Here is a 27,295-nt window from a genome sequence, read left to right on the forward strand (position 1 = left end):
TACATGTATTAATGCTCTCATCTCAGTTTCGCATGAACCGTTCCAAAGCAGCAGGCTGTAGAACATGTCCTGTCTTTGGCTCTGAATTGCTTTCACACAGAAAGAGAATAGCTGACCCCTCGCTGATATGTCCTGAGTATGTCCTGTGACTCGTCCCTCAGTCAAAGTCCTCTTTTGTGTGTGTGTGTGTGTGTGTGTGTGTGTGTGTGTGTGTGTGTGTGTCACACTCCTCTCCTGCCTTCTCCTGCCACCATGCTCTCGATGGCATTCCAGTCCAGTTTGCTGAGGATGCTTCCTGTACTTTCAGACAAGGCATCCAGCTCGGTTCCAGGAGGACTCCTCGCCACCTCCCTGCTGTCATCCCACAGCTCCTGGAGTGGAAAGCAGAATTACTGAAGTCTGCAGTCCACTACAGCTGACAGACCAGGTTCAGCAGGATACAGTCTGTACTGCATCCACACACACACACACACACACACACACACACACACACACACACACACACACACACACACACACACACACACACTGTCTGAAACCGCTTGCGAGCTGGAGCCTAACCTGGCAATAGAGGGTGCACAGCTGGGGGGGAGACATACCCATGACGGGACGCCAGTCCGTCGCAAGGCACCCCAAGCGGGACTCAAACCCCAGACCCACCAGAGAGCAGGACTCAGCCAAACCCGCTGCGCCACTGCGCCACCGCACCCACCTCCTCCCATACGCAAGGGTCCAGTATCCAAAGCACAAAGGTTTTCAGCTCTGGCTCTGATGTGGTGGAATTACCTCCCCACCTCACTCAGAGCTGCTGATTCTCTCTCTGCATTTAAGAAGGGTTTTAAAAGTCACCTCTTCGAGACTCACTACCGTGATCTCTTAATTTCGCGTAATGTGTAAATTTTATGCTCAATAACTGTTGAATAACAGATACACTTTTATGCTGCTACTCGTGTGATGTAAATGTTTGTTACAATTTTGTGATTGGAAGTCATCGATTAATGAATAAACCTTTAGGCAGCAACTCATGTTATGCGTATTGGTTCATATGGTGGAAAGTAAATTAACTGTGCTTTAGAATCACGTGTCAATCTCAGTCTCTCTTACTTTTGATGTAATGCACTCTATTTTTCTCGGAAATGTATGTTGTTTGGGAGGAAAGCATCTGCTAAATGAATAAATATAAATGTAAATTTATTATCACAATAATAAACCCTACCTGCCCCCAGTCCTGTTTTTTCAGTCCCAGCAACTGGCAGATCTCGGAAGGTGGATCCCAGGGACTGACCACATCTCTCTCCTCCGTCTTGTCCATATCACTGCTCCAGTCCTTCTCTTGCAGACCTGTCCTCACAGGTACCGGCTCCTTTGCATGCACTCTTTGGACGTTGGCCGTGCCCTGCTGGCCAGCCGTGCTCCTTGTCTTTGCCAGCATGCCCCGCCGGGTCACCTGGGAGAGACGGTCACCTGGGAGAGCCCTTGCTGTTACACCAAAAAACAGAAACACACAGGAGCAAGCTGTTAAAAAGTCCCTTCATGTAAACTCTTATTTTCTTTCTGTTGCATTTACCGTACTTGTATGGTCTGAACTTGTAAGTTGCTTTGGACAGAGCTCTCTAATAATAATAAATACATAAATTTTGTGTACTGAAGATTCCCGGGTGGCTGCGCTTCTTTGGAAGACCCACCAGGCCGATGGAGTCCCAGCCTGCGGCTCAACGCCCCCTGGTCTCCCAGCACTCTTCCTGGGGAAGAGAGTGAGCGCGGGGCTCCTGTCTGCAACTTTGGGCTCCTCCCTGTTCGCTCTGAAGACTGACTCCGGTTTCGCTGCCCCACCCTGGAAAACAACAGCCCCACTCATATCATGCTGTTCTGCTCGTCCTCATTGGGTCACGGCAGCAAGTCAAAGCAGCATTCAAATCCCTGAAACCGCGTGCGACCTGGATCCACCGAGGGCACTCCTGAGAGCTGCGGGGTGCTTGCTGGGTGGAGCCGACGACGATGTGGATGGAGGCTGCAGGAATATGGGGGTTGCCGGAGGAGCCCTGGGTAGCGACAGCGGTGCTGCAAGTAACTCTGCCATCAAGTTGCAGGCCTCCTGAGCCCTCTGGCCGTGGTGCTCCTGGAGGCTCATCCTGGAGCCAAACATAGACCATGGTACAAATGAGAAATGGCTATATGGTGTAGCCTACACACACACACACACACACACACACACACACACACAGAAAACATATCTTCCCATATCACCTTTTTTATTTGTTTTCAGTTTTATGTCTGAAATGATCCCATCAAAACCAGTAACTGCCAGCTCTTACTTGTCCTTTTCTTCCTTCATTTTCCTGCTGAGTGCAAGATCTTTAGATGTGGGTTTCTGCAAAAAGGCAGCAAGTACAATAATTAACTCAGTGCTTTTCAAACACATACTGGTGTAGCACTACACCGAACGACAATCTGTCAGAGGTATCAGTACAGCTCTATACCCAGTATGCTCGGGGGTGCAGTGGCGCAGCGGGTTTAGGCGGGGCCCGCTCTCTGGTGGGTCTGGGGTTCGAGTCCTGCTAGGGGTGCCCTGCCACGGACCGGCATCCCGTCTTGGGTGTGTCCCCTCCCCCTCCGGCCTTACACCCAGTGTTGCCAGGTTAGGCTCCGACTGACCGCGACCCCGCTTGGAACAAGTGGTTTCAGACAATGTATGTGTGTGTGTGTGTGTGTGTGTGTGTGTGTGTGTGTGTGTGTGTGTGTGTGTGTGTGTGTGTGTGTGTGTGTGTGCCTATCAATCAGAGGTAGTTGTGTAGCACTATATCTAATGCTTTTCAAACAGAGTGTCAGTGCAGGTCTCTCACCAGTGTGGCAGTAGATCTAAAGGGCTTATGCTCCCGCTGCGTCTTTTCTTCCCTTTGTCTGCGGTACTCTGCCAGACGCTCCCTCCGTTTCTTCTTCATCCACGCCTGCACCTCCAGCCGCTCCTGCGCCTTCTGAGTTTGCTGCAACCCCTTCCTGTGGGTGGAGCCACGGCTCATTTTTGTAGTTGAAAGAGCACTCACCTCATGGTCTCAACAAAAACAGAAGCAGCCCTGATGTACTTATCATATTTATAAGATCTGCTGGCTTACTGACTCACCTCCTTAGTCTGGCTGCCTGTGTCTGGGAGAGTCCCAGCTCCGTAGCAGATAAGATCTTATCCTGCACCAGCTGCCCAAGGATGTCAGCCACATCACTCAGCCCCGTGAGCTCCAGTGAGTCCACCTCACACCTGTGGGCACAAGGCAGCCGTGAGGGAGATCAATGTTCTATACCGTGCATAGAAACACACCACCTCCTGCTGGACATATACCAGAGCAAAACACTGCCTTACCTCGCAGATTCTGCAGTCGCAGCATCTAAGTCGGGAAAAACAGAGTTTGTCATTAATCTTTTCCCCTCTAAATGCACACTGAAAACCCAGAGAAGGGAGTAAATACAGAAGATTGCAACAATTGAGCAGTAAGCTGCCAAAAGCAGCACCCTGACCTGTAACACTCACTCACTCAGCATGGTTGCAATGGTATCGGTTTACGTGCAACGTGCCCAGCGACTAAGGACAGGCCGGGTAGAGACGACAATGACGCTGCAGGCAGCGGACGTGCGGTGGAGGCAGATCTTACCCTGAAGGCCTTCAGATGGTGTCAGTTGTGCTTTCTCTGAAGACACAAGTAGCCAAACACAGAGAAGTGTTAAAAAAACAGAAGTAGGCAGGGGGGGAAAAAAAAAAAAAAAAGTCTGTCAAAATACGACTTCTGTTTTATTCATGAGTGCTCAGGTTTCTCTCATCCGGTTTTAAATCCTGAGCGAGAGACTTCGAGAGCGATTGTCACTTGGAGACGCAGAAGTCAATAAATATTGCAATAATTTCTTCTAAAGACTGATCACCTCACAGAACTGTCACACAAGTACCTTTCAGCGCGGTAAGATACTACGCTACAGGATTCCTCACAGTGTACAGGTGAAAATGACTTGTACTACTTTCAAATGGAGACATTTCAAAGATTACACAAGGTAACAAAATCATTTTTGTGCAGTTTTCATTCAGTTTCGTTACATTAATAACACTTTTGGTGTTAATTCGTACCATACCGTACATCAGTTTTCAGAACAATATTCTATATTCTTGAAATAAGCACATTCTGGGACTGGGTTTCAAGCACTGAATATTCCAGTACCTTTGAGGATCTGATTCATTCTGCGATGTTTTGGTACTTTCGGGAATGTTCTGGTACCTTCTAGAATCTTCAAATGGTTGTAAAGTACCAAAGTAAAACTGACACTCTAGAAGAACTAGTGGTACTTTTGTAATCGGTAAACTTTAACTAATAACAAATGCAAAAACTATTATAACTAAGAACTTTGGAAGATTTTGTTGCCTTGTGTTATTAAAACGGCTCAAATGAAAAACTGTGTAAAAACCAAAAACAATCATCTAGGAAAAAAAAAAAGCTATTGGTATATTTTTGGCATTTTGCTCATTTTTCATTTTCGAGTAACAATATGAGTCATGGGAGTACCATCTGGTGTGGAGTGCAGCAGGAGCGGGAGTTTTTCCGAAGCAGCAGCGGAGGGTGGCGATGTGGAAGAGTGCGCTCTCTCACTAGGAGGGATAACAGCAGCTGGAGAAGCTGCAATTATTTCATCCTCAGTTTCTTCACCCTTTTCTTCCTCCGGCAGGTCCACTAGTCCAGATGTCGGGCACAGTCGGGAGACTGACACAGGAAACAGAAAAGGAGGTTATGAGTGGGAAGTCTGACCATCCTTACAACATGGTGTACTATACCCTGCAGGATGGTACTAAAGTAGAATGGTACTAAAGCAGGATGGTTCTATACCATGCATGATGGTACTAAAGAGGGATGATACTATGCTATGCAGGATGGTACTAAAGCAGGAGGGTATTATACCATTCAGGATGGTACTATAACAACACTAGATTCCACCTTAAGACAGCAAGGTTGACTATGTTTGACTCTGACCTTCATCTATAACCTCCACATCGACACTTCTGCTGGAGTGTTGCTTGGGTTCCGCATTAGGCGCAAAGGTCACCGGGGCCAAAGAGTCTATTGTCCTCACCAGCTGATGGAGGGGGTAACACAGCCAGGTACGACATCAGAACTCCAACAGTGGTGTAGGACACATAACAGAGTACAGAGAAACATGGAACGGTAGCACAGTCAAACAGCAATGAGCTCTTTCTTCTTCCAACCTTCATAAAGGAAAGATAACATTTCTGTTTCCATTTTAAGCAAAACGGTTAAGTGCTTTACGTTGCATGTAAAAGCTGTATCAGTGTCACTATTGTTATACAAGTACATCAACACACAGATTTCTGAAAATGTCTCATTATGCCTTATAAGATGTGAGGTTGGAATGACAAGCTGCACAGAATAAATATTTTATGACTTCTACAATAGGGTAGGTGGAGAAAAATATAAAAGTGGTTCAAATATTGTAGAGTATATTCAAAATATGATACATAGGATACATAGAGTAGGAAAAATATACACACACACACACACACACACACACACACACACACACACACACGGAGCAGCAGTTATGGCGGAAGAGTTGTTCAGCCCCTCTGAATCGGACCAGCAAAAATGTGAAACGGAAGCATGCAGGGAGAGAGTGCTAGGAAACTGAAGAGGTGGGGAATGGAAGACCGAGAGAGTCACAATGAGAATGAAGAGGTTGCTACCATCCTAGTGTTGGCAAATTCCTGGTCCATGTGGTCAGCGATGCGCTGGAGCGCTTCTACTTGAGCATCCATTTCTGACAGACGGGCAGAGACCTGGTCCTTGAATCGTGACCCCCGGGCTACGTGACGCCGCTCCTGCCTGTCCTGCAGCATCCTGACAGTCACCGTGTCCCCCAAGGGCTCCGAAAGAACGGCCACAGACTGCAGCACTGCCGGAGGACTCGGCTCAACAGGAACCCCTGACAAGAGAGGGGAAGTAGGTCACACGCGTCTGAAAGAAACCTGGATGACGTTACACTAGTTCTAGCCAACTGTATCAGGTTAGACTACAAGAGTGCTGAAGCGGATTAGCGTGATTTGTTATCGAAGCCCTGTATTCACCTTCGTTGGGCGGGGTCTTTGAGACTGAGGGTTGTGGGCCAAGCGACACTTCCGGAGCGGAGGTAGAGACAGTAGAAGCAAGAAGATGGAGCTGAGCAGAGGTTGGCGTTGAAAGGGATCTTTGCGGCAGGGGATCTGGTAAAGTTTGGAGAGGTGGAAGGTCCTGCAGCAAAGCTGAATCCTCTAGATCGATCACATTGATGAAGCCTCGTCCCAGTACGCCCTGAGTGAAAGAGGAGCAGGGGATTTTGATGATGCTTCCGTTCTCTAGCTGCTGTACCACACCATCCAAGCATTCAGCGTAAATGGAAGTTTAAACCCTTTACCGCCTCCACTTCTGGCATAGGGTCCACTAGGGTCTTCGAGCCCTGGGAGGGGGTGTCTCGAGGAAACCGAAGGTCCAGGAATATGTCAGGAGGCAGAATGTTGGCTTCTAGCTGACGTTCACCATCTAAGAACAGGCAGATGGGGTAACACATGTTGGTAACACAGCTGCAGTCATCGCAGCCCCACATCCATAGCCCTGACAAGCAACAGCAACTCTAAACCCACAAAAAATTAAGGTCGTAGGATGCTGGACTTACCTCCTGGAGCAAATCTAGGAGAAGTGGGAAGATGAGCGGAGATGGCTTTTTCTGCGAGTGACGGAGGACAAGCTATAGATATGGGAAAAACAATTCAATATAATGCAAACATCGATCATCTAACAACACCATGACAGCAGTGCATATAAACATCTTGCTAATATCTTGCCAATCTGAATAGTGCAGTGGTTAGAGCTGCTGCCTTTGGACCCAAAGGTCGCAGGTTCGAAAGCCACCTCCAGCTGTAGTACCTTTCAGCAAGGTACTTACCATAAATTGTTCCAGTAAAATTACCTATTTGCATAAATGGGTAAATAGCTCAATATTTTAAGTCGCTTTGGAGAGAAGCATCAGATAAATGAATGTTCAAAACTCCACAAGAAAGACATCTGCACTGAGAGGAGAAAGAAAAGGCAGCAGGGGGACACACCAGGGTCAGTGTTGGTGCACACGTCGTGGACCACTGGGGGCTTCTTCTGTAAGGAGGCAAAGGCGTGGAGCTCAGCTGCAGTTGACCAAGCCCTGGTCAGCAGATCCTGGCTGGACAGCACAGGCTGGGACAGCCCTGGAACAGTAAAGAACAGGACAGGTGTGACTCCTCCGTAGGCCATCTACAGTCAGCAACAACACACAGGTAAGTACAGACAATACAGAGAGAGCTGCACACACACAGCTCAGAACTCCGCCGTGGGGGGGGTTGTGTGTGAAATGGAACACAAGAGGTGGGTAGCAATGAGTTTAATTTACACTGTTATGTAAATTTCTGGATAAACTCACTTTCAGAGAAGTTGTGGCCATAAAATACCTTCCTTCTACTCAACTACAGTAGTGTGCAAAAGTCTTAGGCACTTAGATGTTTCACAAAAATATTTGTGTTAAACGGTTATTTAATGTCAACTGCATTAGTGTCAATGGCAAAGAGCATATTTTAGATTTCTAGGCATTCCTTTTGCAAAAAGTTACAGTATTACAGTAAGGGTTTTGTATATCGTTAAAGAAAGAAAGTATATACACACACACACACACACACACACACACACACACACACACACACACACACACACACACTGACTGAAACCACTTGTCCTGAGTGGGGTTGCAGTGAACTGGACCCTAACCCAGCGACACAGGGCACAAGGCTGGAGGGGGAGGGGACACACCCAGGACGGGACGCCGGTCCATTGCAAGGCACCCCAAACGGTCTTGAACCCCAGACCCACCAGATTGCGGGACCCGGTCAAACCCGCCGCAACCCCCTCGGGACAAGCAGTTGTTGACGATAGATGGTTACTGAGCTTTGTAGGAAGTTTATTAAATAAGAACATTATTTTTGGAAGCATTCTCACGTTACAGCTTTTTTCCCCCAAGTGCCTAAAGCGTTTGCACAGTACTCTACATTTATATGTATTTATGCATGTATTTTTTTTTTATCCCTTTGTCCTTAAAACAAGGATAAAGCTTTCAGTCCGGACCATCAGAGACACTTCACTATTAGCTGAGTTCTCTTTAAATCACTGACCATTGTCAGCTCTCAGTTTAATCCTAAACCAACGAAGTCCCTTTTACCGCTAACCCACAGCAACACCTTCTTCCTATCGGCCGTCTTCATTTTTACTGCACACCATCCTCACTGTCAGCTCTTCTTCTGTGGATTTCACGGGCCACTGTCGCCTATCGGTCAGTTTTCCCTAAATTAAGAGCCACAGAGGAGCTGTCAAGCAGTTTCGTTTAGGGCGAGAATCCATGGCTTCAAATACAATGTATAATCAGTTCAAGTACTGTATGGAAAAAAAAATTACATCATTCCTGATTGAGCTCATGTTCTTATCCAATCAACTTACTGTTCACGCATTTATACAGTACAACCATTCCTTCAACTTACACATTTTCACCTTTGCAAAATCATTGAATTTATACCTTTAAATCTGATTTGCGATCAATACTTTTCTCCAAAACAATTTATAAAGTTAAGGTACTTTCAATTATTTACCCATTTATAGAGAAGGGTAAATAGCTTACTCAAGGGTGTTACAGCAGGAGCGGGTCCAAACTTTCATTAGAATTTTGAGGAGTGAAAAACATAGGCAGTGACCCTGTGAACTGTATTTACATTGCATTTTACATTTACATTTATTTCTTTATGCCATGTCCTTATGTCGCATCTGGGTGCCAAAATATCAAATTGCCTCTGTCCAGGGTATGCCCTGCCTTGGTGCCCTATACTTCCTGGATAGACTCCAGACCACCAGGACCCTGCATTTAAGACAGGCAGTTTTTCATTATTGACGGAAGAATGAAAACATACCATGAAGAGAACCTAGTAATAATTTTTGGGTTAAATATTAAATAAGTTGGTGTTATTATTGCAATGCATAAATTACTTTTTATTTTGGTAATTTAATTTCAGGTGACATTTTTATTTCCATAAGAAATAGTGGTAGTTCAACCCCCTCACAACAGTATTTTGTCTAGCTGGGCAATTTCACAGAATGAATTTACCCCATCATGTGATGTTTGGGTGTGGTTTTACTTCAGTACTGTTTTCACTATTCTACCCACCTCTGAACATTACAGAAACAGAAGAGAGTGGGCTGAGTTGACGAGGGAAATGGTAAAATGAACAGATTCTCACTGGCAGAGGTGACACCTCCCTGGTCCAGCACAGGTTCAGATTGAGCCTCCTCTTTGACCTGAGGAATAGATACCATGACAAAGAAACGGCAACAATGAGCCCATACCGTACTACTGCTGTTACCAGGGTTTCTGTTAAAATCTGAGGGTGAAGCTCAACAGAAAATACTGGGTTTGAAGGGCAATAACTTCAAATCGGGGCCTGCTGAAGTGCAGCTCTTTTGGGAGATACAACATAGAAGAATCCTGAGCTGCTTAGGGTCATACCTCCACTGGTGGGACAATGGACTCCTCTGCCCTGAAGGTAACAATCAGATTGCCATCCTCCTTCTTCTTGTCTTCCCTCCTCTTCTTCCTAAAGTGACAATATTAAAAACCTTCCAGTCCTTCTTCCCATCTTTTCATTTACTGCTTTAGGAGCTGGTGTAGCTTTGGTCTATACACATCTATGATAGCAGCTAGCAGCTGAATTTTAAGCTGAGGTAAAAATGAATGGTAAAAATCCTTTTAAGGTAAAAGAGGTGCCCCTCTACAGATGCAATGAGTGACCCCTACTTCCAGACTCCAGCATCAACCACAGCCCCACTATACAAAGCAAGGGAATTCCATACAACTTTGAGAGATGAGTGTCCAGCACTAGCACCTTTCTCTTTAGTACCCCTGTAGGGTTCATGCAACAGCAGCCTCACCTTTTAGCAGAACTGATGGCTGTGCTGGTGGTGTGAGTGCGAATATCTGCAGAGAGGAGGTGGAGCGGCCCACCTCCTGCTGACTGTCCTCTTGTCAGCTCCTCCAGAGGAATGAGGCAGGAGGTGGGCAGCGGTGAAGAGGTAGGGGGCTGGACCTTCCTCAGTGGCTCAGAGTCTTTCTGCAGCAGCTGAATTCCTCGGCTACTGGTCACGGGTGGAGCAGGGAAGAAGATGGGGGGTTGACGAGATTCAGGGTGGAAACGCAGCAAGGGGAGGCCATTTGGCGGGGGATATCTATTTTTCTTTGGGAAGGAGGTGGTGCCCCTTGCTCCTTCTATTTCTACCCCAGATTGCGTAGACTTGGGCTGCATATTCTGAAGCACTTGGTCTGAAGGGATGTACTGGAAGAGTCTGGGGGCTGCAGGTTCTTGCTGGACTTGGACTTGGCAGCCATGCAATGGGGGAGGAGGTGGAGTTGGTGGTTCAGTGTGTTGTACCCATGCCTCCCTCACACAATGAGGCCATGACAGACTGGGTGAAAATCCAGGTGGAAAAGTCCCTTGGCGTTGAGGGCAAAGCAAGGGCAAATGAGGGGCATGGAGCTGGAGCAGCCTAAGCCCAGACACAGGGGGTATCCCAGTTTCTTGACGGGTAGGGTGCGGCGTTTCCCACAACCGGTCGCTGTTTGGTGCCGGTGGAAGGCCAGCGGCATCAGCTACAACTTCATGGGAGCAGCTGCCAACAGTGCCGAGAAGCCCAGCGGAGGAAGGTATGAAGCCCTGCTGGTCTGCCTGACCAGTGTGGGACCACTCTGGCTGCAGAGTCAAAAGTGAATGATGCTGGTGAAAAACAATAAAACATGCTAAACCACTACATAACATGACCATTTACACTGCCTGCATGGGCCCAGCATCCTCATAGTTCGCCCCTATTGCTGTTTCAACATTGTGGAACTCACACATTGTAAATAATCTAATATTTGAAATAGTAAACAAAAATATTTCCTAAAATTAACTGCAGGAATGAAAACAGCAGTAATTTTTAAACGGAAAATAACCAACCACAGATTTAGTACATGTGAAAACAGATATTCAACTGTAACCTCCCGCACCACCTCAAAACACCGCCCCAGACCTCAGGTTCACACATGGGTGTTCTCACCTGTGTGTTGCCATACCTGAGCCATGAGCTTTATACTGTTCCCACTGTTTTGGACCTCTTTCATCAGCTGCTGATCCACAGCCTTGGCCTCAGAAATGCTCTGGATACCTGGCTGGAGGACAGTCAAGTTGGGCTGGGATAAGGGTACATTCTGCTGTTGCAATAGCGGTAGGCTTGGTTGCGGGGGATGCATGTTGAGTTGAGAGGGGGACAGATTATGAGTATAGATGTTGGTTTGGGACAGTGGTAAATTGGACTGAGACACTGGCAGGTTAGGTTCAGACTTGGGGACACTGGTTTGGGAAGCTGGCACTGTTGGCTGGTACAACAGTGGCATGTTAACCTGAGAGGGCTGCAAGCTGTCCTGTGAGGCAGGTATGGTTGCCTGGGACAAAAGGGGTAGGTGAGCCTGGGTAAAAGGCAGGTTGGCTTGGGACACAGGTATATTTGCTTGGGACAAAAGAGGCAAGTTAGGCTGGGCAAGAGGCATTCTGGCAAAGGAGGTGCCAACAATCTGCATGAGGCCCATAAAGTTGATCTGCTGTAACTGAAAAGAGACAGAAATTTTTTTTGTTAATATGAACATGAAAAACCAGAATGCACCAAAGCAATAATACAACAACATTTTTCTTCCGTTTAAAAGACGAGCTGATAATGACTAAAAATGTCCCTTTGTGCAACGCCGTAACTATATTCACCTGCACCAGTCGGAATAGCTCGTCCTGCAGGAGCTGCCTCGCAGGATCCAGCTGCGCCACAGGAGGCTGTGTGTCAGAGGCTCTGCCCTGCTGGGAAACACTGCTATAAGATTGCTCAACTGGATTTCCTGGCTGAGGTCCTGCTGTGAGGAGTGACTGGGGCTTCGGGGACAGAATGGGTTCAGGTGCCGGAGGATGCTCTCTGGTAGGGCAGAAAGCAGAAAGGTGTATGTGGGAACATTCGGAATTCCCAATGAGTGAGGTTTTATATTTTTAGTACGCTGCTTGTGAAAGCGGGGGTCGCGGTGGCGCAGCGGGTTTGGCCAGGGCCTGCTCTCCGGTGGGTCTGGGATTCGAGTTCTGCTTGGGGTGTCTTGCGATGGACTGGTGTCCTGTCCTGGGTGTGTTCCCTCCCCCTCCAGCCTTGTGCCCTGTGTTGCCGGGTTGCTCCGGTTCGCCGCGACCCCGCTTGGGACCAGTGGCTTCAGACAGTGTGTGTGTGTGTGTGCTTGTGAAAGTATTAGCAAAGCTAATGATACAGTAATACAACTGAAGCATTCAGGAGAAGATGATGGACTGATGAAACTTTGTTTTATATTTTTTCCTGGTACTGGGGAGATCAGACTCTCACCTAGGGCCACATGTTAAGTACAAGCAGTTTGAGATGGTTAATCCTTACATTGCTGTCAGTCTGCTGGTCTTTGTATCAGCTGATGCTCTGCATGGCCTACTGGAAAGTCCTGGTGTTTCTGACTCTTCAGCCCTGCCAAAATGGGAAATACATAAACTTGTTTCAATTTTAAGTACAGTCCTAATCCACAAGCAAAAAGCTGGGCAATAAACACTATTAACATACCATCAATATACTATTAATTATAAAAAATAACAACAACAATTAAAACAGAAATGATAACCCTGTGCCATACATGCCAGGCACCCTGCCCTCTTGTTTATGCCCTCCACATGCCGGCGCAGCCTGACTGAATCTCCCATCTCTGGATCAAGGTAGCACTGAACAGTGAACTCACCAAGCTGCTTTCATTGAACCTGGGGTCTGACTGTGCAGGTCTGACAGGGACAGAGTCTGAGAAGATAAGTTTTTAAAAAACAAAGTTTAAAAAAAAGAACATGTATCTAGTAGGTAGTTGCTACCCTCCAAAGAGCAATGGTACTACAGCTGTGAGAAAAAGTTTATGAACTATTTCTGATTATCTGGATTACAAATAAACAGATGGTGTCCTAGAATGGATCCTAAAATGTGACCTACTCTTCATCTGTGTCATGATAATAAATGAAGGAAGACTTTTATAACAAACAACAAACACAAGACTTTACATTTTATATCTTTATTGAACAAAGGGTTTAAACAGTCAAGGTCACTCATGGGAAAAAAAGCATGTGAACCTTTAGATTAATGACATCTTGAAAAGAGAGTAATTGGAGTCAGCTATTCCAACCAACGAGTCTGGTGTTCCAATCAATTCAGGGTTGAGTCTGACCCACCCTGCTGTACAAACAAGACACATGATTTTAGTTACCTGCTCTTTATGGTATAATTCTGTTAAAGTGCAATATTGCCTGATCAAAAAGCCATTGTGGAGGACTGCAGAAGAGGAGTTGTTGAAGACCGGAAAGTAATTTTTAAAGACTTGGGCCTCAGTCAGGCCACAGTCATGTAGTTTACAAATGGAAGAGATTCAACATTATCACTACTCTCCTTGGGTGTGGAGATCCTAGCAAGATCAGTGCAAGGGCATGTCGTGCAATCCTCAAAACCTAGGCTGACAGCTAGTGATCTGCTGGCATCTCTTCCACTTGATAATGTCTGTGTTCATGAGTCTACGATAAGAAAAAACAATGAACAAGGTTCATGGAAGGTTACCACTGAGGAAGCCATTGGTATCCAAAAAAAGACATTCTTGCTCATCTGAAGTTTGCCAAAGACCACGTGGATGTTCCAAAGCACTACTGGAACAATGTTATGTAGACAGATGAGACGCTCCATACCAACACCAAAACCTCATCCTAGCTGTGAAGCATGGTGGAGGGAGTATAATGCTGTGAGGCTGCTTTGCTGCATCAGGTTCCTAGATAGGTTGCAATCACTGAAGGACCAATGAATCCCAAGTTGTATCAGGAAATCCTATAGCTGAATGTAAGGGTGTCTTATCTAAAACTCAAAAGAAGTTGTGTCATACAACATGACAATGATCTAAAACACAGGATAAAATCAACAACAGAGTGGCTGAAACAGAAGAAATTAAAATGACCTAGTAAGAGCCCTGACCTCAATTGCACTGAAATGCTGTGACGTGATTTGAAGCAGGCCATTCAGGCAAGACATCCGAAAAATAAATGTTAGCTGAAACAGTTTGGTACAGAGGAATAGGCCAAAATACCTTATAAGAACTGCACACATCTGATCAGCAACTACAGAAAGGGTTTGGCTGAAGTAACTGCCAATGAAGGAGATTCCACTAGTTACTAGATATAAGGGTTCACATACTTTTCCCATCAAAGATTATTTAAATCATTTGTTCAATAATGATACAGCAATATAAAATAGTGTGTTTGTCATGAGAATGTGGCAAAGGAAAAGTTAACACATTAGGAGCCATACATGCAAAAATCATAATTCCAAAGGGTTTACAAACTTTTTCCTCAAAACTGTAGATTGATGCCTTACACAACCTACAGTACTACATAGATCTAACCATGGCCAGTCTATCATATCAGTTCCCACTGTGCTCACCTGGTCTTGGGGTGAAGGAGGCCTGGCGAGGCTGATGTTAATGGAGATGTTAGGATTGGGGATTGAGGTAGAGGATGATGAGGAGGACACCGTACTGCTGCTATTTGAATCATCACAGAGCATCAATCCACCACCTAGGGCTGCTGTAGAAATTTCCATCGACATAGAGGTCATCAATAATACAGACACTGAAATCAGTATATGCCAACAAGAACTTAAATACTGTTACTTAGACACTCAATAGAGAGTGTTTATCTTAGTCTGAAGAGTTTTGCTTACCCTCCTGTTCAGTGTGCTCAATGTGGAGCTCTAACACTTCCTTTTCTAGCAGCCTCTCAAATTTCTCGGCTTTAACAAAGTTAGGGGTCACCACATCATGATTGTACTGGTTTGAGGCATATTGCTCTCCATCCAAGTCCACCTTTGAGTCCCCTTTCTCCATCACAGAAATGCTGTTGAGTGACACACAAAAATACAGAATTAAGAGAAACACACAAATTAACAAATTGGAGTTTATATACAACCTGCTGCTGAGTGCATAATGACCATATGCTGATTCAAAACTGAATACATACCGATAACATTTTGACTTCACAGTAACTGCGCCACATTCACTCAACAAACAGCCCCCCTCTACACACCAACAGTACAAAAGCAATCAGAAAGCTAAAAGATCCCTTTGGACATAGTGGAGGTAAGCGGATGGTTCACACCACCCAACACTCACTGAGAAGAACCACTGCGCTCAGTATCCTCATCAGGCTGATGAAGTGGGGTCGCAGTTGAAGCCGGGTACCCTGTGTCCACACTGCTCTCCCTTTCTGGCCTCCACTTGCTCTCTGGCAGTAGCACTGATGCAACTGCTGAATCCATTACTGGGACCTGGGCCAGAAGGCAAGGACATACTTAACATTAAAAACCAAATCCTGCATAGTGACTATTTATAATGTCTGATTTTTAACTCAGGTAACCCCTGAGAAATATATATTGATGAGCACTCACCTTGAAGTGTGTGCACTGCCTGTCTTCTACCATAATGGTGGCACTGTATCTGCATGCCATAAGCTTGAGGGCTGTGAGGACAGCTGGGGTTGAGGTCTTGGCTCTAATGAACACCTTATCAGTGGTCCCAACGGCTGTGATCTCCTTCTTTCGGAAAGGATGGGTAATCAGCACCTTCCTGTCGGACCAGCGCAACATCCACTCCAAAAGTTGGCTTAGACCCTGGAACTCAGCCTCCAGCTGAGGGTCAAGGTCCTGGCACAGATCCAAAGCATGAACATCTGGATGGGTTCTGAAGAGCCACTGGACAGATTCTGATCCCCATTGCATGGAGTTCTGGCTGTGGCAGCCTTCATAAATAGACTGTTCATCTTGGATGGGAGGTGGGACAACTTGGGTGGCCTGGCGTTGGCAGCCAAACAAACCCTGGGTTCTTCCTCCATGGAGGCCAGGAAAATGATGGACTGAGCGTCCTCCACCACCACTTTGAGTCTGAGAATGGCTACGGACTGGAGAGGAAGGTGCATCTGGGAAGTCTGATATCAGCTCATAGTAGTGACCAGGTCGGAACACAACTGGTGCATCGCTCCCCTTCCTCAAGGCCAGCCTATTGTGGTCCCACCGTTGCCGGAATGTCGTCATCACCTCATAAGCCAGAGAGTGCAGTTCCTTCTCATGCAGTTCTAATGTGAAACTGCTTAGAAGAGGGAGATCTGAATCGTCCTCCATACAATCCTTCTCTAGTATGTAGCTCAGGAAGAGCTCCAAGAAGATCAGGTACTCCTCATCATCCAACTCAAACTCCCAAGTGCCGACAAAAGGCAGGGCTAGGCTGTCTGGTGTCTCAGCAGTGGGCTCTGTACCTTTGCCCTGCCTTCTTGCTCCTGGCCCCAGCTTGCCATGACCCTCTGTGACCCTATCCAGCTTATCGGGCTCAGCTGCCACCGGGGTCATGCTGATCAGATGAACAGAAACCAGCAAGAAAGTCAGTGAGCACTGCCTGCTAGAAAACATTGAATGTCAGGGACTATAAACAGCCAACAAGACTTCTTTGAAATTCTACTTAATGTGCATACACAAGTAGTTTAGCTTCTTCTAAAACCACACTACCTGTGCATGCTCTTGCCTTGATGATCGGGACAGAGATGATCAAAGGTTGTATCAGCTGTGTCTGCATCGCTGTACATCAGGGAGCTCCCACAGTCTGTCAACGTGCTGCAGCTCAGACTAGTCCCTGGCGAGAGCCGATTGAGCACAACATGTCCTTCCTCTTCCTCCACCTCCCTTTCCCACAAGTGCAATTGCAATGGAGCAAGGTGCTTGGCAACAAACCGCTGCTCCTGCCGCCTCCAGTGCAGCTCTTCCTGGATCAGAACTCTTATTATCTTGCTCTCTCCATCCGCAATACCCTGCTCTGAGACTGTTGGGGGGGCAGCAAAGTCGAAGTAAAAAGAGTAGGAAGAAAGACCTGTCATAGTCTATTGTCATAGTACCCCAAACTGGTCCAGCAAAAATACTGTATAAATGAGTGAAAACCTATAATTAGCTTTGGATACAAGTATTACAAGCAACAAAGTCATAAAAATAGGAGAGTCTGTATCACGGACAGTGAAAAAAATACATACAATACAGTAATACCACGATGATGATTATTAAATGGCTAGGCACATTAAGGTCAGGACAAGGTCTGAGCCATTTGATAAGGTCAAGGGAAAGACAGTAATAGGTATTTCTTAACATATGAAATACACAGACGTTCAGTATTACTATCATCATGATCATCATCATTATATCAATGAATGTGTTACTGGGAAGATGGCACTGGTTCAGTCGCTGGAGCAGGGAGTTGTACTTTTCCCTCAGGGGGACCCGCACTGACTCCTCTTCCTCTGGGAAGGCCTGGGCAAGCACCTGGGCCACCTGACACAAATGACAACGGACAAGAGAGCACAGTGAAGAGCACCAGGAAGACTGCTGAAGTTAGGTAGGCAATCGGAGAAGAGAAAGTTACCATGGGACATGGGGGCAGCGCTGACACCAGACTGAGCACCACATCCTGCAGGACTTCCTGTGCATTCAGGAAGTGAGAGAATGGCAGGAGACGACATGCCCATCGTAGGGCTTCCTCACAGCATGAGACCACCTGCCAAGACACACAGAGCACTATTTCACCTGAAAAATAGACACACACACACACACAAGAGACACACATGGCCTTGCTCTTAATAGCCCAACTTCACATCATACTGTCAAATACCTGTGATTCTCCCCCATCATTCCTTGCAGCCTGGTACTTCCTGCAGCAGACTGACAGCTGATCCCGAACATGCAGCATCCAGCAAAGCCCGCACAATTCCCTGAAGCATGCTGGGAAAAAGAGGCCACCTCTATGATGACTACCACGGATTTATTGAAAAGTGCCTCAACTATATAAATCCGTGAGTCTTAATAACAGCCTTGCTGGTGCATAGATTTGTGTCTTAAGTGTCTGTGCTGTATAAATCTGCATGTGTCTTACTTATAGCCTGTATCGTGGCTGAATCTTTGAGTCCATCTCCGTGGGGTCTTGGTGTGAAGAAGCCATTACGAGAGAAAAACTTCATGAGACCATCTGGAAAGGATTTCACCATGGGATGGGGACCCTTCAGACGAATCTGGAGAGAGACCAGTTGACCAGTAAACTGATTATTCAATCAACACGCTAAAAGCCGGCAGGTACTGGGTTGGAGGGACCGTGTGATTTGGAGGTACGGCAGGGAGTCACCTTCTTTAAGAGCTTACGGCAGCGACGCAGCTTGGTTATGTACCAATGTGCGGCCGGGCGGGAGCAGCGGGCTGCTCTCAGTAGCAGCAGTGCCCTTTGAAGGGCTCTGGACACCTTCTGGCGAGACACCTGCTCTGAGGACAGCGCTGCATTCTCTAAATGTCCCTGCAGATAAACAGTGACGATTCCCTCTGAGAAGGCAGGTACTATAGACTTGTTTGCTGATACTGTGATTGGCAGTTAAAAAGCTATTATGTTAAATGTCTTTAGTGGGCTTGTATGAATATGTGTACCCTGGTGTCCATGGCAGGCTGAGGACAGTACAGCGGCGGGGCAGGGAGGTACACCCCATGTGGCACGAGCCCTGTTAGGTGAGATGCCAGCCCCTTGGCGCAGTCCAGTAGCTGTCGCAAAGGCCGTGACAACACATCCAGCTGGGCCATGGCCGAGGCACGGAAGAGATCTTGCACCAAGCTGTACAGCAGCACCTCGTCCTCCTCATCCATGCAGTCTGAGTAAGAGAGAGACAAATTTTGACTTGTACATTTGCTCAACCACCAATTCAATTTTGCTTACCCTGCATCCAACAAGCACATACAGGCTGACCCGCCCAAAAAACAAGTTGGAGGACGTGTCCTTTCTCTTGAGGACAACCCAAGATGAGCAAAAAAGTCCAAACTAACTTGTTAAGTTCTTAAGAGACTTGCCATGCGTATTGCTCTGGAGTAGCGACTCCAGCCGGTCCTGGAAAATGTGATCAGGTTGAAGGTCTGATGGCAGGTGCAGCTCTTTCCACTTCATCCTGGAGGCAAAACGGAGGTGGTCAGCAAGGCACTGAAGTAACTAGCTGTGAGAACGTGTCATCCCTCGGAGGAAAACAAGCAATGTGTACAGGCCACCCTGTCCACCCAAGAGCAGGCTCACCCCGTGAGGAACACATGGTCCCTGCAAAAGCTGGTGTAGGCCAGGCCCAAAGCAGCAGCTGTTTTCCAGTCTCCCAGGTTTCGGGCGAACCACGCGGCCTCAGGAACAAGCCCGACAAGCAGTAGCAAATCGAGCGCATAGCCCACTGTCCACAGCTCCGACAGCTGCTGTCTCCGCAGGGCTTCCGTAACGGAGTGTCGAGACAAGACGAGCAGGCGCTGTCCAGGGGCTGTGTTCACAGAGCAACGACCAAGACAGACACGATTACATCAAGCAGCAAATACCTACGTGAAAGGCTAATCAAGCTGATTTTTGCTCCATGTGCTCCGTTCACCTGGGGGCAGGTGCAGAGGGGGTAGAACTGTAACGTTGTGGGGGGGCAGGATGACCAGCGGCTGGTTAGTGAAGTAGGAAGCCATGAACCGGCCCATTGATTGAAGTACTGGGTAGATGGCCTCACGGGTCATCTGTGCCAACATCTTCTGACCAGCGAGACCTTCTCCACCTGTAGCTGGTTGGTGGATTGGTACAGAATGACAAGCGCTATTATTAATGCGAATCATAATTTAGCTGACATCTTTCATTTAGAGAGTTAAGATGGTATAATAGAAAACTTGCAATTATTTTTTCGTCTTAAAGATCAGTCTGTGCTATGATAACATTCCATGAAAGATCCACACAGCAATGAAGCTGTCCATTAATCCAATGTCTCACACATATATACATATAGACACAGGTGAAAGGTCGACGGGGTCAGGATCCTGCCACACACAGCTGAGGCTCACCGCTTGTCTGGACCCTGTCCTCCACCTCCAGTCCTGCTATGCAGAGCAGCTGCTTAGCCAGACAGTCACAGAAACCCTGGGCCTCCCGGAGCCGGTACTGAAAGAGCAATCCGTAAAGCAGAGCCAGGCAGTAGCGGGTCTGCAGGAAGCGGGTTCGCGGTCCAGCTGTGGGGAGACAGGGCGACAAGATCACAATGATAGTACTGAAGCTCGAGTAGGAGTGGGAAAACAAGAGTCCTGAAGGAACAGGAAGTATCCCCTGCGATACTTTGGATGGTCAGTCACATCACTTTACCTAACGTTGCTTGAGATTCCCGTTTTTTCTAAGGCACGTTTACCTTTCTCCTGTTGTGGCGACAGCTCGGCAGCCCACTCCTGGGCACTCTCTGCGTACAAGCCGTAGAGGAAGCGCTGCTCGCCTGGCGACACAAAAGTGCGGTGACACAACGTGGCTCATGATGCCAACACTGGAATCATCACACTTATCTAAAGCACGAGAATGTCGGTAGACTAAGTTAAATTCAACTGAGAAGAAAAAAACAAAGAAAAGACTGCAGTGAGAACTGAAGGGAAACGTGGTAACTGATATTTTAAAAGAGACGCTGAGTAACATTTGGTACCGTTAGCACGGAATGTCTCAGGATGGACTCAGACCTGTGACGCCGTGCAGCACGGGTCCGACATCTAGCCGGGCTCCAGACCTCTGCAGAGCGCACTGGGCCTGGGACAGGACGTCAGCGACAAAACCCTGCTCTGTCTCGAAGTCGCTGTGATTTTTCTGGGAGCGCAGCTCAGCCTGGTACTGCAATGCCGTTTGGTAAACCTCCTGCCACACGCTCACCAACCTGCAGGGGGCAGTACCGCCATCGTTGAGATTTACATATTTATTCACAGCTCGGAGGACACGGGCTGCAAGAAATGACTTCGGTCATACCTCTTTCCGCAGGACTTGATCTGTGCCTGTGAAACTACTCAGATGTTTTGTTCTGGTTATTTCACCATGAAATTCTTATCTAATCTTATTTTTGCATGAAGACAATGAAACTCGCATGAATCTGCCAAGCTGGCAACAAACAGACCTGTCGGATGGCCGAAGACTGGCGAATTCGGCATTCTGTGAGAATCCTTCATGCAGCAACGAGGCGGAGAAGTCGTCAGAGACAGGGACGGACCGGACAGGCACCCCCCGGGGGTCAGATGGGGTGTACCAGTTTCTCTGGGAAAGCCAGTAAGTATCGTCCAAGCTCCGTGAGGCCATGCGGAGGGCTTGAAGGGCAGTGGAGAGGGAGCGGGAGAATGGCTCGGCACAACCGCACAGAGGCGAGAGGAGCAGGCGGACCACTTGTCTTGTGAGCTCCACTGCTACCCCTAGACAGCTGGCCCCGCCCACATGGGGCTTGTCCCATTCCAGCAGGCTGAGAAGAGTCCCAAAAAGGTGCAGAACTCGACTGGCATAGGGCTTCTGACCACCCTTCAGTCCGCTGGATGCTGAAAGCGGGCAGATGATAAGGAGAGTGGCATATCGTACTGCACAGTGGACGGCATGTTTCAGCAAGCGGGCTCTCTGCTGCACCGCGCCCCCTAGTGACACACCCAACGCCCACGCTGTGAGTAAGTTTTTCTGGGCCCGGTCCAGCTGAGCTAGCAGAGTTGGGTCCTCAGGCTGCTCTTCTTCGGGGTCCTGGCACCGATTAGGCTGGGCGTGAAGGGTATCGAACATGGAGGCGAACTCCAGTCTTCCTTCGGCCTCCACTCTTGGGCCTGGGAACTGACTGCCTTCGTCATCCGAGTCTTCTTCGCCTGCCCCCTGCGGGACACGGGTAGTGAGGGCAGGATCCAGGGTGGAGGTGCAGATGAGTGCAATAGGACAAGAGAGAGGAGGCATCTAAGCATCGCCGCATGCTGACCTGCGTCCACCGCTCCTGAGTGTCCTGGCTCTCCAGCAGGATGTGAGGCAGGGAAGGACTGGATGTGTTGCCCTGCTGGACCGTCTGCAAACTGGACAGCAGCTTCAACGTGGACACAGACTCCACCTGCCTGCTGCCCTGGAAGTAGCAGTGCAGAGACAGTGCTGACATTCAGATTTGGTCACCAGGCTGGACAGCAGTTTCTCCTGCCCTGCAGGGAAAGCACGGTGCTCATGTACAACACCCACCTGGGAGCCGGTGATCCCGCTGCGGATGCGCTCCAGGGCTTCTGCCACATCCAGAAGGAAGGCGCTGATGAGCGAGGCGGGGCACGGTTGCCGCGGCAGCTGCAACACAGTGGCTGTGTAGCCGTCGGACACGATGAGACAAGGCAGCCGCGGGTGCCAGGTGGTGGAGTAACGCTGACGCAGGAGATCCCGAGCAGAGGCACAGGAACTGGACAGGGAGCTGTCCTGCGGTACGGGGGGCCTGGTGCACCGAGGAGGTGGTGGGTGGGGTCAAAAAGGAATAGTTAGATTGGCAGAGAACCAATGTGTTCATTTGCATTCATTCGTTTAGAAGATGCTTTTCTCCAACACGATTTACAATGTTAATCTACCTACAATTATTTACCCATTTAGACAGCTGAGTAATTTTACCAGAGCAATTTAGGGTAAGTACCTTGCTCAAGGGTACTACAACTAGAGGTGGGATTCAAACCTACAACCTTTAGGTCCAAAGGCAGCAGCGCTAACTGCACCACCAGCTGTTCACAAACCTCAAATAACACCGGGCTGCCTGCCATTCTGAAAGCAGCTTTAAAATGTACATAAAAAGTTAATTAAAAAGGTATTTTTGCATTCCATGCATCTTAGTTTAAGTGTTTAATGTGTAATAAAGAAGGACTGAGACAAACATGTGAGCGGTGGGTCATTAGCCAGAGTTCCTGGGGTCAGTGATGACGTGGTACATGTGAAGGAAACTGGCTCATGCAGCATCGAGGCCTCCAACGCTGCGTACTTACATGAGCAACAAGGACACTATGAGCATGTCTGACGCACAGGGCCAAGAGAAAGAAAGACGAGAGAAGACAGGAAAGGGAGAGTAAAAGAAGAAAGAGGTCAAGCGGCATTTCGAAGAAAACAGAAAGATGGAGAAGCACAGCGAGCATAAATGTGTTAAACGGATCTCGGGCGGACGGCAGCCTGAGCGCCGGCAATCAGGGCACCGATGTTCGGCGTAATGCTGTAGGGGAAGTTCCCCGAACCCGATCGGCGAAACAGGAAATCCATATCCACGCTGACAGCCTGGCGGCGTCACACACGCATCCGCGTGCTGATCCGTGTCCCGATGAGCCTTCGTACATCATATCTGTCTCTTTACGTGTGTTCTCTCGCCTGCCCGTGTGTGTGCGTGTGTGGCGACACACCTGTAGGTGACCAGTGGGTGGAGGGGCAGGAAGTGGGCGGGACCAAACTCGACGCTGCATCCCGAAGTGGACAGAGTGAGCAGCCCCCCCAGCCGAGCCAGCAGCAGCAGGGAGCCCCTCTTCAGCACACATGCCAGAAAGAGCCCCCCGGGGCTCCAGCTCATGTCCCCCACCCAGTACGACCTGCAAGGACATCGACTCGTCCACATGAGCACCCAGGACGGGAGCGCAAACGATGGCCGCTAGACGCCGTCACGCACTCTGGCTGGAAACGAACACGTACCTCACATATTTGGGCGGGATGGCCAGGTTTCGGCTCCCACAGCCACCCAGGCTGCTGGGCACAGAGACGAGGTTCTGGGTGCTGACAAACAGGACCTGAGTGGACTGCACGGGGACCGGGAAAGGGATCACGAGGACACCCGATACGGACAAAGACTTTTTTAGAATGACTCGCGCCAACACCGTACTGTCGATGAGAAGACCAGTGTGACGCCGACGTTCGTAGGAGCGGTTCGCCTCGGTCCTACCTTGGGGTCCCTCTGGTTGAGGGCCACAGCCAGCACCAGGCCGTCCGGGGACAGCGCAGCCACGAGGGCGCCCCTGGACTTCACGGGGCAGCAGGGAGGTGAAAGGCTGGACAGGGGGTACAGCTGGGTGACCCAGCGCACGCTGTAGCCCGTCGCACTGAGGGGAGGAGTCGGTCTTTAGAGATGCACGCCAGCGCACTCAACCCACCGTTCCCGACCTCCGTTTCGAAGCCGCCAACCTGAGGTGCCGCTCGGAACCCTCCTCCCAGGAGATCTTGAGCAGGGTGACGTTCAGCTGATGCCCCGAAGCGAAGGCGAACGCACAGAGGCAGCAATCCCCGAGCACCTGGGAAGACAACCAGCGCAGGCCCGGGTGGATGTCACACGAGCTCAATCAAACCGAGGTCCGAGCTGGGTCCAAAGAGGCTCGGTCAGCACTGGATTGAGTCGGCGGCGTCCTCACCTCCCCCTGGACGAACACACTCCGCAGACATGCCTCTTTGTCCCTCAGTGAGGGCATGGAGCCGGTCTCGGGGAAAAGAATGTGTGCCCAGCGGCCCCTAAGCGCTCCATCCCGCGGTCCCAGCAGGCCTCGTCGCTCAGTACATTCCCAGAGGAAGACCTGTCCCGTCAGGGAAGCAAGCAGCGCTCGCCGTCCGTCTCCAGACACCAGCAAGGAGAGGCACACGGAGCTGTCTGGATGCAGACAGAGAACACACACACACACACACAAAGGGAAGGGAAAAGGAAGGTATAGTGAGAATAGCGAGGTACATGTTTGCAAGTGGATGAAAGGTGTCCGGAACAAGCACACACAGCTGCAGACCAGCACTTATGTATGCGCACACACACACTTGTCTACTGTCACACAGAGACCTTTAGCTGCAGTAACCATCTCTGCAATAACTGGGACTGTGGCAGCTGTCTTCAGGCAGTCCCTGTCCTTGTTCCAGAGAAACATCTCCCCCGAGAGCAGCAGTCCAGCCAACCACACACCTGGACAATTGCGGGGGGTGGTGGGGGGTGGGTTAGAACGACACTTTTAGCCATAGCTCCACAATGACGTTTGTTGGAAGCAATGTGTAGCCTGTTGTCGGGACAAGGCACGTACCATTCTGGGACGTTGCCATGACGACCACGCTGGGCAGCAGGCGCTGAAGTTTGGGGATGTGCTTCTTGGTGCGCCCCGTTGCCATGTTAATCTCACTGATCCGGTTGTCATCCAGCAGAAACACGGACTCCTTCTCCTGAAAGGTAACGGCAGCGGTGAGCGATCCTTTTCCGCCCGACAGCCGGCATCCCGTCCGCATCGGGGACGCGCGTCGCCGGGAAGGGTGCGCGTCTCACCAGGCCGAGCCAGCAGAAGCGCGGCCACGGCTTCCTCCGCTTGATGCCGGTCGTCAGAACGACCTGCAGGTGAAGATCCATGTCGAGCCCCGGCGACCCGCTCCGCGGCAGGGCGATAGCGGACGTCCATCAGCAGCCCGGCGAAACACCCATCATGGCTGGAGCTCTGGTGAAGGAGATCAACTAGGTAACCGGTTATGATCTCAACGACATGCAGGGTCAGTACTGGTCAGTGTAGTGACTGACCTACAGAGTATGGGCATCACAACTGGTTCATCTGCAGGAAGAGTGGCAAAGAGACCAGCAGTAGGGGACGGGGACACACACACACACACACACACACACACACACACACACACACACACACACACAGAGAGAGAGATAGTCTAGATGCCTTCTTTACTCACACGTTACCCAGTGCAGCTACTACCAGCTCGTCCACAAACGGACACAAGACAGCATACGGATGCCTACAGGACAATCACACTACACTACACATACGCACGCACTGACACAACCAGTCTGACAGCACCGCACACCGAGATCCGGCGCCATGGTTACGGAACCGACGCTTCCTACTTCCAGGATGAATCATGTACCTTTTTTATTTACCTCAAATTACAGTTGCTGCCATGAGATATACATACACCTTTTTTTCCCTACCGCTATACAGCCGCTGCGATTCACTGGGGTCAGGTTTTCGGATATAATTATTAATGTTTTAAACTCTTTCAAATCTCCCTCCTCTTCCGGAGTCGGGAACTACTTCCTGTGTTTCCAGCGGGAGGAGAGGACGGTTTAGCGGGATTTTTTTTTTCCCCACAGCGACCTCCTGTGGAGAGAAGGGGGACAGCGCTCAGTATGTCCAAAGGGATATTATTATTGTTGTTGTTGTTGTAACGACCCGCGTTAGTATTCTGAGCGGGAATGTGTTTATTGGTTTATTGGTTGGCGTTTGGTGACGTACAGGGAATATAAGGGGGTGTTTGCGTCTGTCAGGCGAGAAAGAGGAGCGAGCCTGGGGGCGCAAAGCAGGCTGGGAAGGCGGGCTAGACGCGCAGGTCCTGGAGGAAACGGGGTCCTCGGACCGAGAGCCGTCATTTCCCTGTGTGCCGCTGTTCGAATAAATGTTCGACGTGATCGCTGCCTCTACGTGTTTCTTCGCCCCATATTATTATTATTATTATTATTTTTATTTGCCCACGGACAATTTAACAGTTGAGAGTTGTTAGATTAGAAATTATTTAAATTTTTATCTCAGCCTTCTGCCACCTCAGAGCCGTCCGGACACTGGGAGGAGTAGGACACGAGAACAAGCAGAGACTAGTGTTCCGTTACAAATCCGCCTCAAGTTTTATCCATTTGCATGTTCACAAAGATTATATACTATTTTGCAGAACAAAGAAATAAGTTCTCTTTGGTTTAGAAAGTGAGTCGAAGTCTAGGGACGAGACTATGGTAATGTTGAACAACAGAACACTGTAAATTAATTGGTTATAGACAGGATATGGGGAGGATATGTGATATAATTCGCTCGCCTCAGTTTGCCCTCGAGCATAGACAAAAAGAGAAAAGTTCAAAGAGGAACTCCAACTTGCACACACATTCTTAACAGGTTTGATACACACACACCAGAAAAACACGGAGGGCAGAGAAACAGAGGTGGAGAAGAGACACGAAAACCATGGCATTTAATTATTTCTCACAAGAAGAAGAGTGAAGCAACTTACTCGTGATTCACAAGAGGGTCCCTGCAATACACTGTACAGCGTCGAAAAGCGCTTCTTGACTTAAAACAAAACATCAATCATGTACAGCGGCGATACCTTTACTGTCTTTTACTGTAAGAAAGAACGGAAAACGTTGTTAAATGTGGATCAAGCTCTGCTGCTTTTCCCCGGTGCGGCTAAACGTCGCTGTCATTTACATTTTACATTATTCATTTAGCAGACGCATTTTCTCCAAAACGACGTACATCTC

General features: G+C 48.7%; 1 protein-coding gene across 2 annotated transcripts; it reads right to left on the minus strand.

Annotated features, from left to right (window-relative positions):
• cplane1 (ciliogenesis and planar polarity effector 1) lies at nucleotides 1–26,055 on the minus strand. 2 transcript variants are annotated; one of them, XM_029252970.1, is made up of 53 exons: nucleotides 25,979–26,055; nucleotides 25,316–25,481; nucleotides 25,080–25,215; nucleotides 24,845–24,964; nucleotides 24,432–24,664; nucleotides 24,208–24,314; nucleotides 23,969–24,125; nucleotides 23,722–23,825; nucleotides 23,439–23,621; nucleotides 22,258–22,498; nucleotides 22,010–22,147; nucleotides 21,182–21,909; nucleotides 20,757–20,947; nucleotides 20,441–20,521; nucleotides 20,103–20,267; nucleotides 19,652–19,828; nucleotides 19,318–19,546; nucleotides 19,101–19,195; nucleotides 18,687–18,904; nucleotides 18,394–18,558; nucleotides 18,148–18,283; nucleotides 17,887–17,996; nucleotides 17,641–17,772; nucleotides 17,438–17,549; nucleotides 16,740–17,049; nucleotides 15,630–16,584; nucleotides 15,355–15,509; nucleotides 14,907–15,079; nucleotides 14,628–14,770; nucleotides 12,904–12,959; nucleotides 12,555–12,638; nucleotides 11,876–12,077; nucleotides 11,194–11,724; nucleotides 10,017–10,831; nucleotides 9,595–9,682; nucleotides 9,329–9,386; nucleotides 7,127–7,261; nucleotides 6,697–6,768; nucleotides 6,439–6,563; nucleotides 6,113–6,335; nucleotides 5,732–5,970; nucleotides 5,004–5,106; nucleotides 4,542–4,736; nucleotides 3,645–3,680; nucleotides 3,356–3,380; nucleotides 3,122–3,253; nucleotides 2,844–2,997; nucleotides 2,316–2,371; nucleotides 1,938–2,132; nucleotides 1,686–1,834; nucleotides 1,217–1,479; nucleotides 223–371; nucleotides 1–192 (listed from the first exon to the last, which is right to left on the minus strand). In XM_029252970.1, coding segments are annotated over exons 2-53 (9,861 nt in total). In that variant the 5' UTR covers nucleotides 25,397–25,481; nucleotides 25,979–26,055; the 3' UTR covers nucleotides 1–191. The 2 variants fall into 2 exon arrangements, with proteins under 2 accessions (XP_029108803.1, XP_029108804.1); XM_029252971.1 differs by lacking the exon at nucleotides 25,979–26,055 and adding an exon at nucleotides 25,723–25,862 and having other exon boundaries at nucleotides 1–175; nucleotides 206–371.
• Between the last annotated feature and the right edge of the window lie 1,240 nt (nucleotides 26,056–27,295).

The sequence above is a fragment of the Scleropages formosus genome, chromosome 6, assembly GCF_900964775.1.
Source record: "Scleropages formosus chromosome 6, fSclFor1.1, whole genome shotgun sequence".
Classification (NCBI taxonomy): domain Eukaryota; kingdom Metazoa; phylum Chordata; class Actinopteri; order Osteoglossiformes; family Osteoglossidae; genus Scleropages; species Scleropages formosus.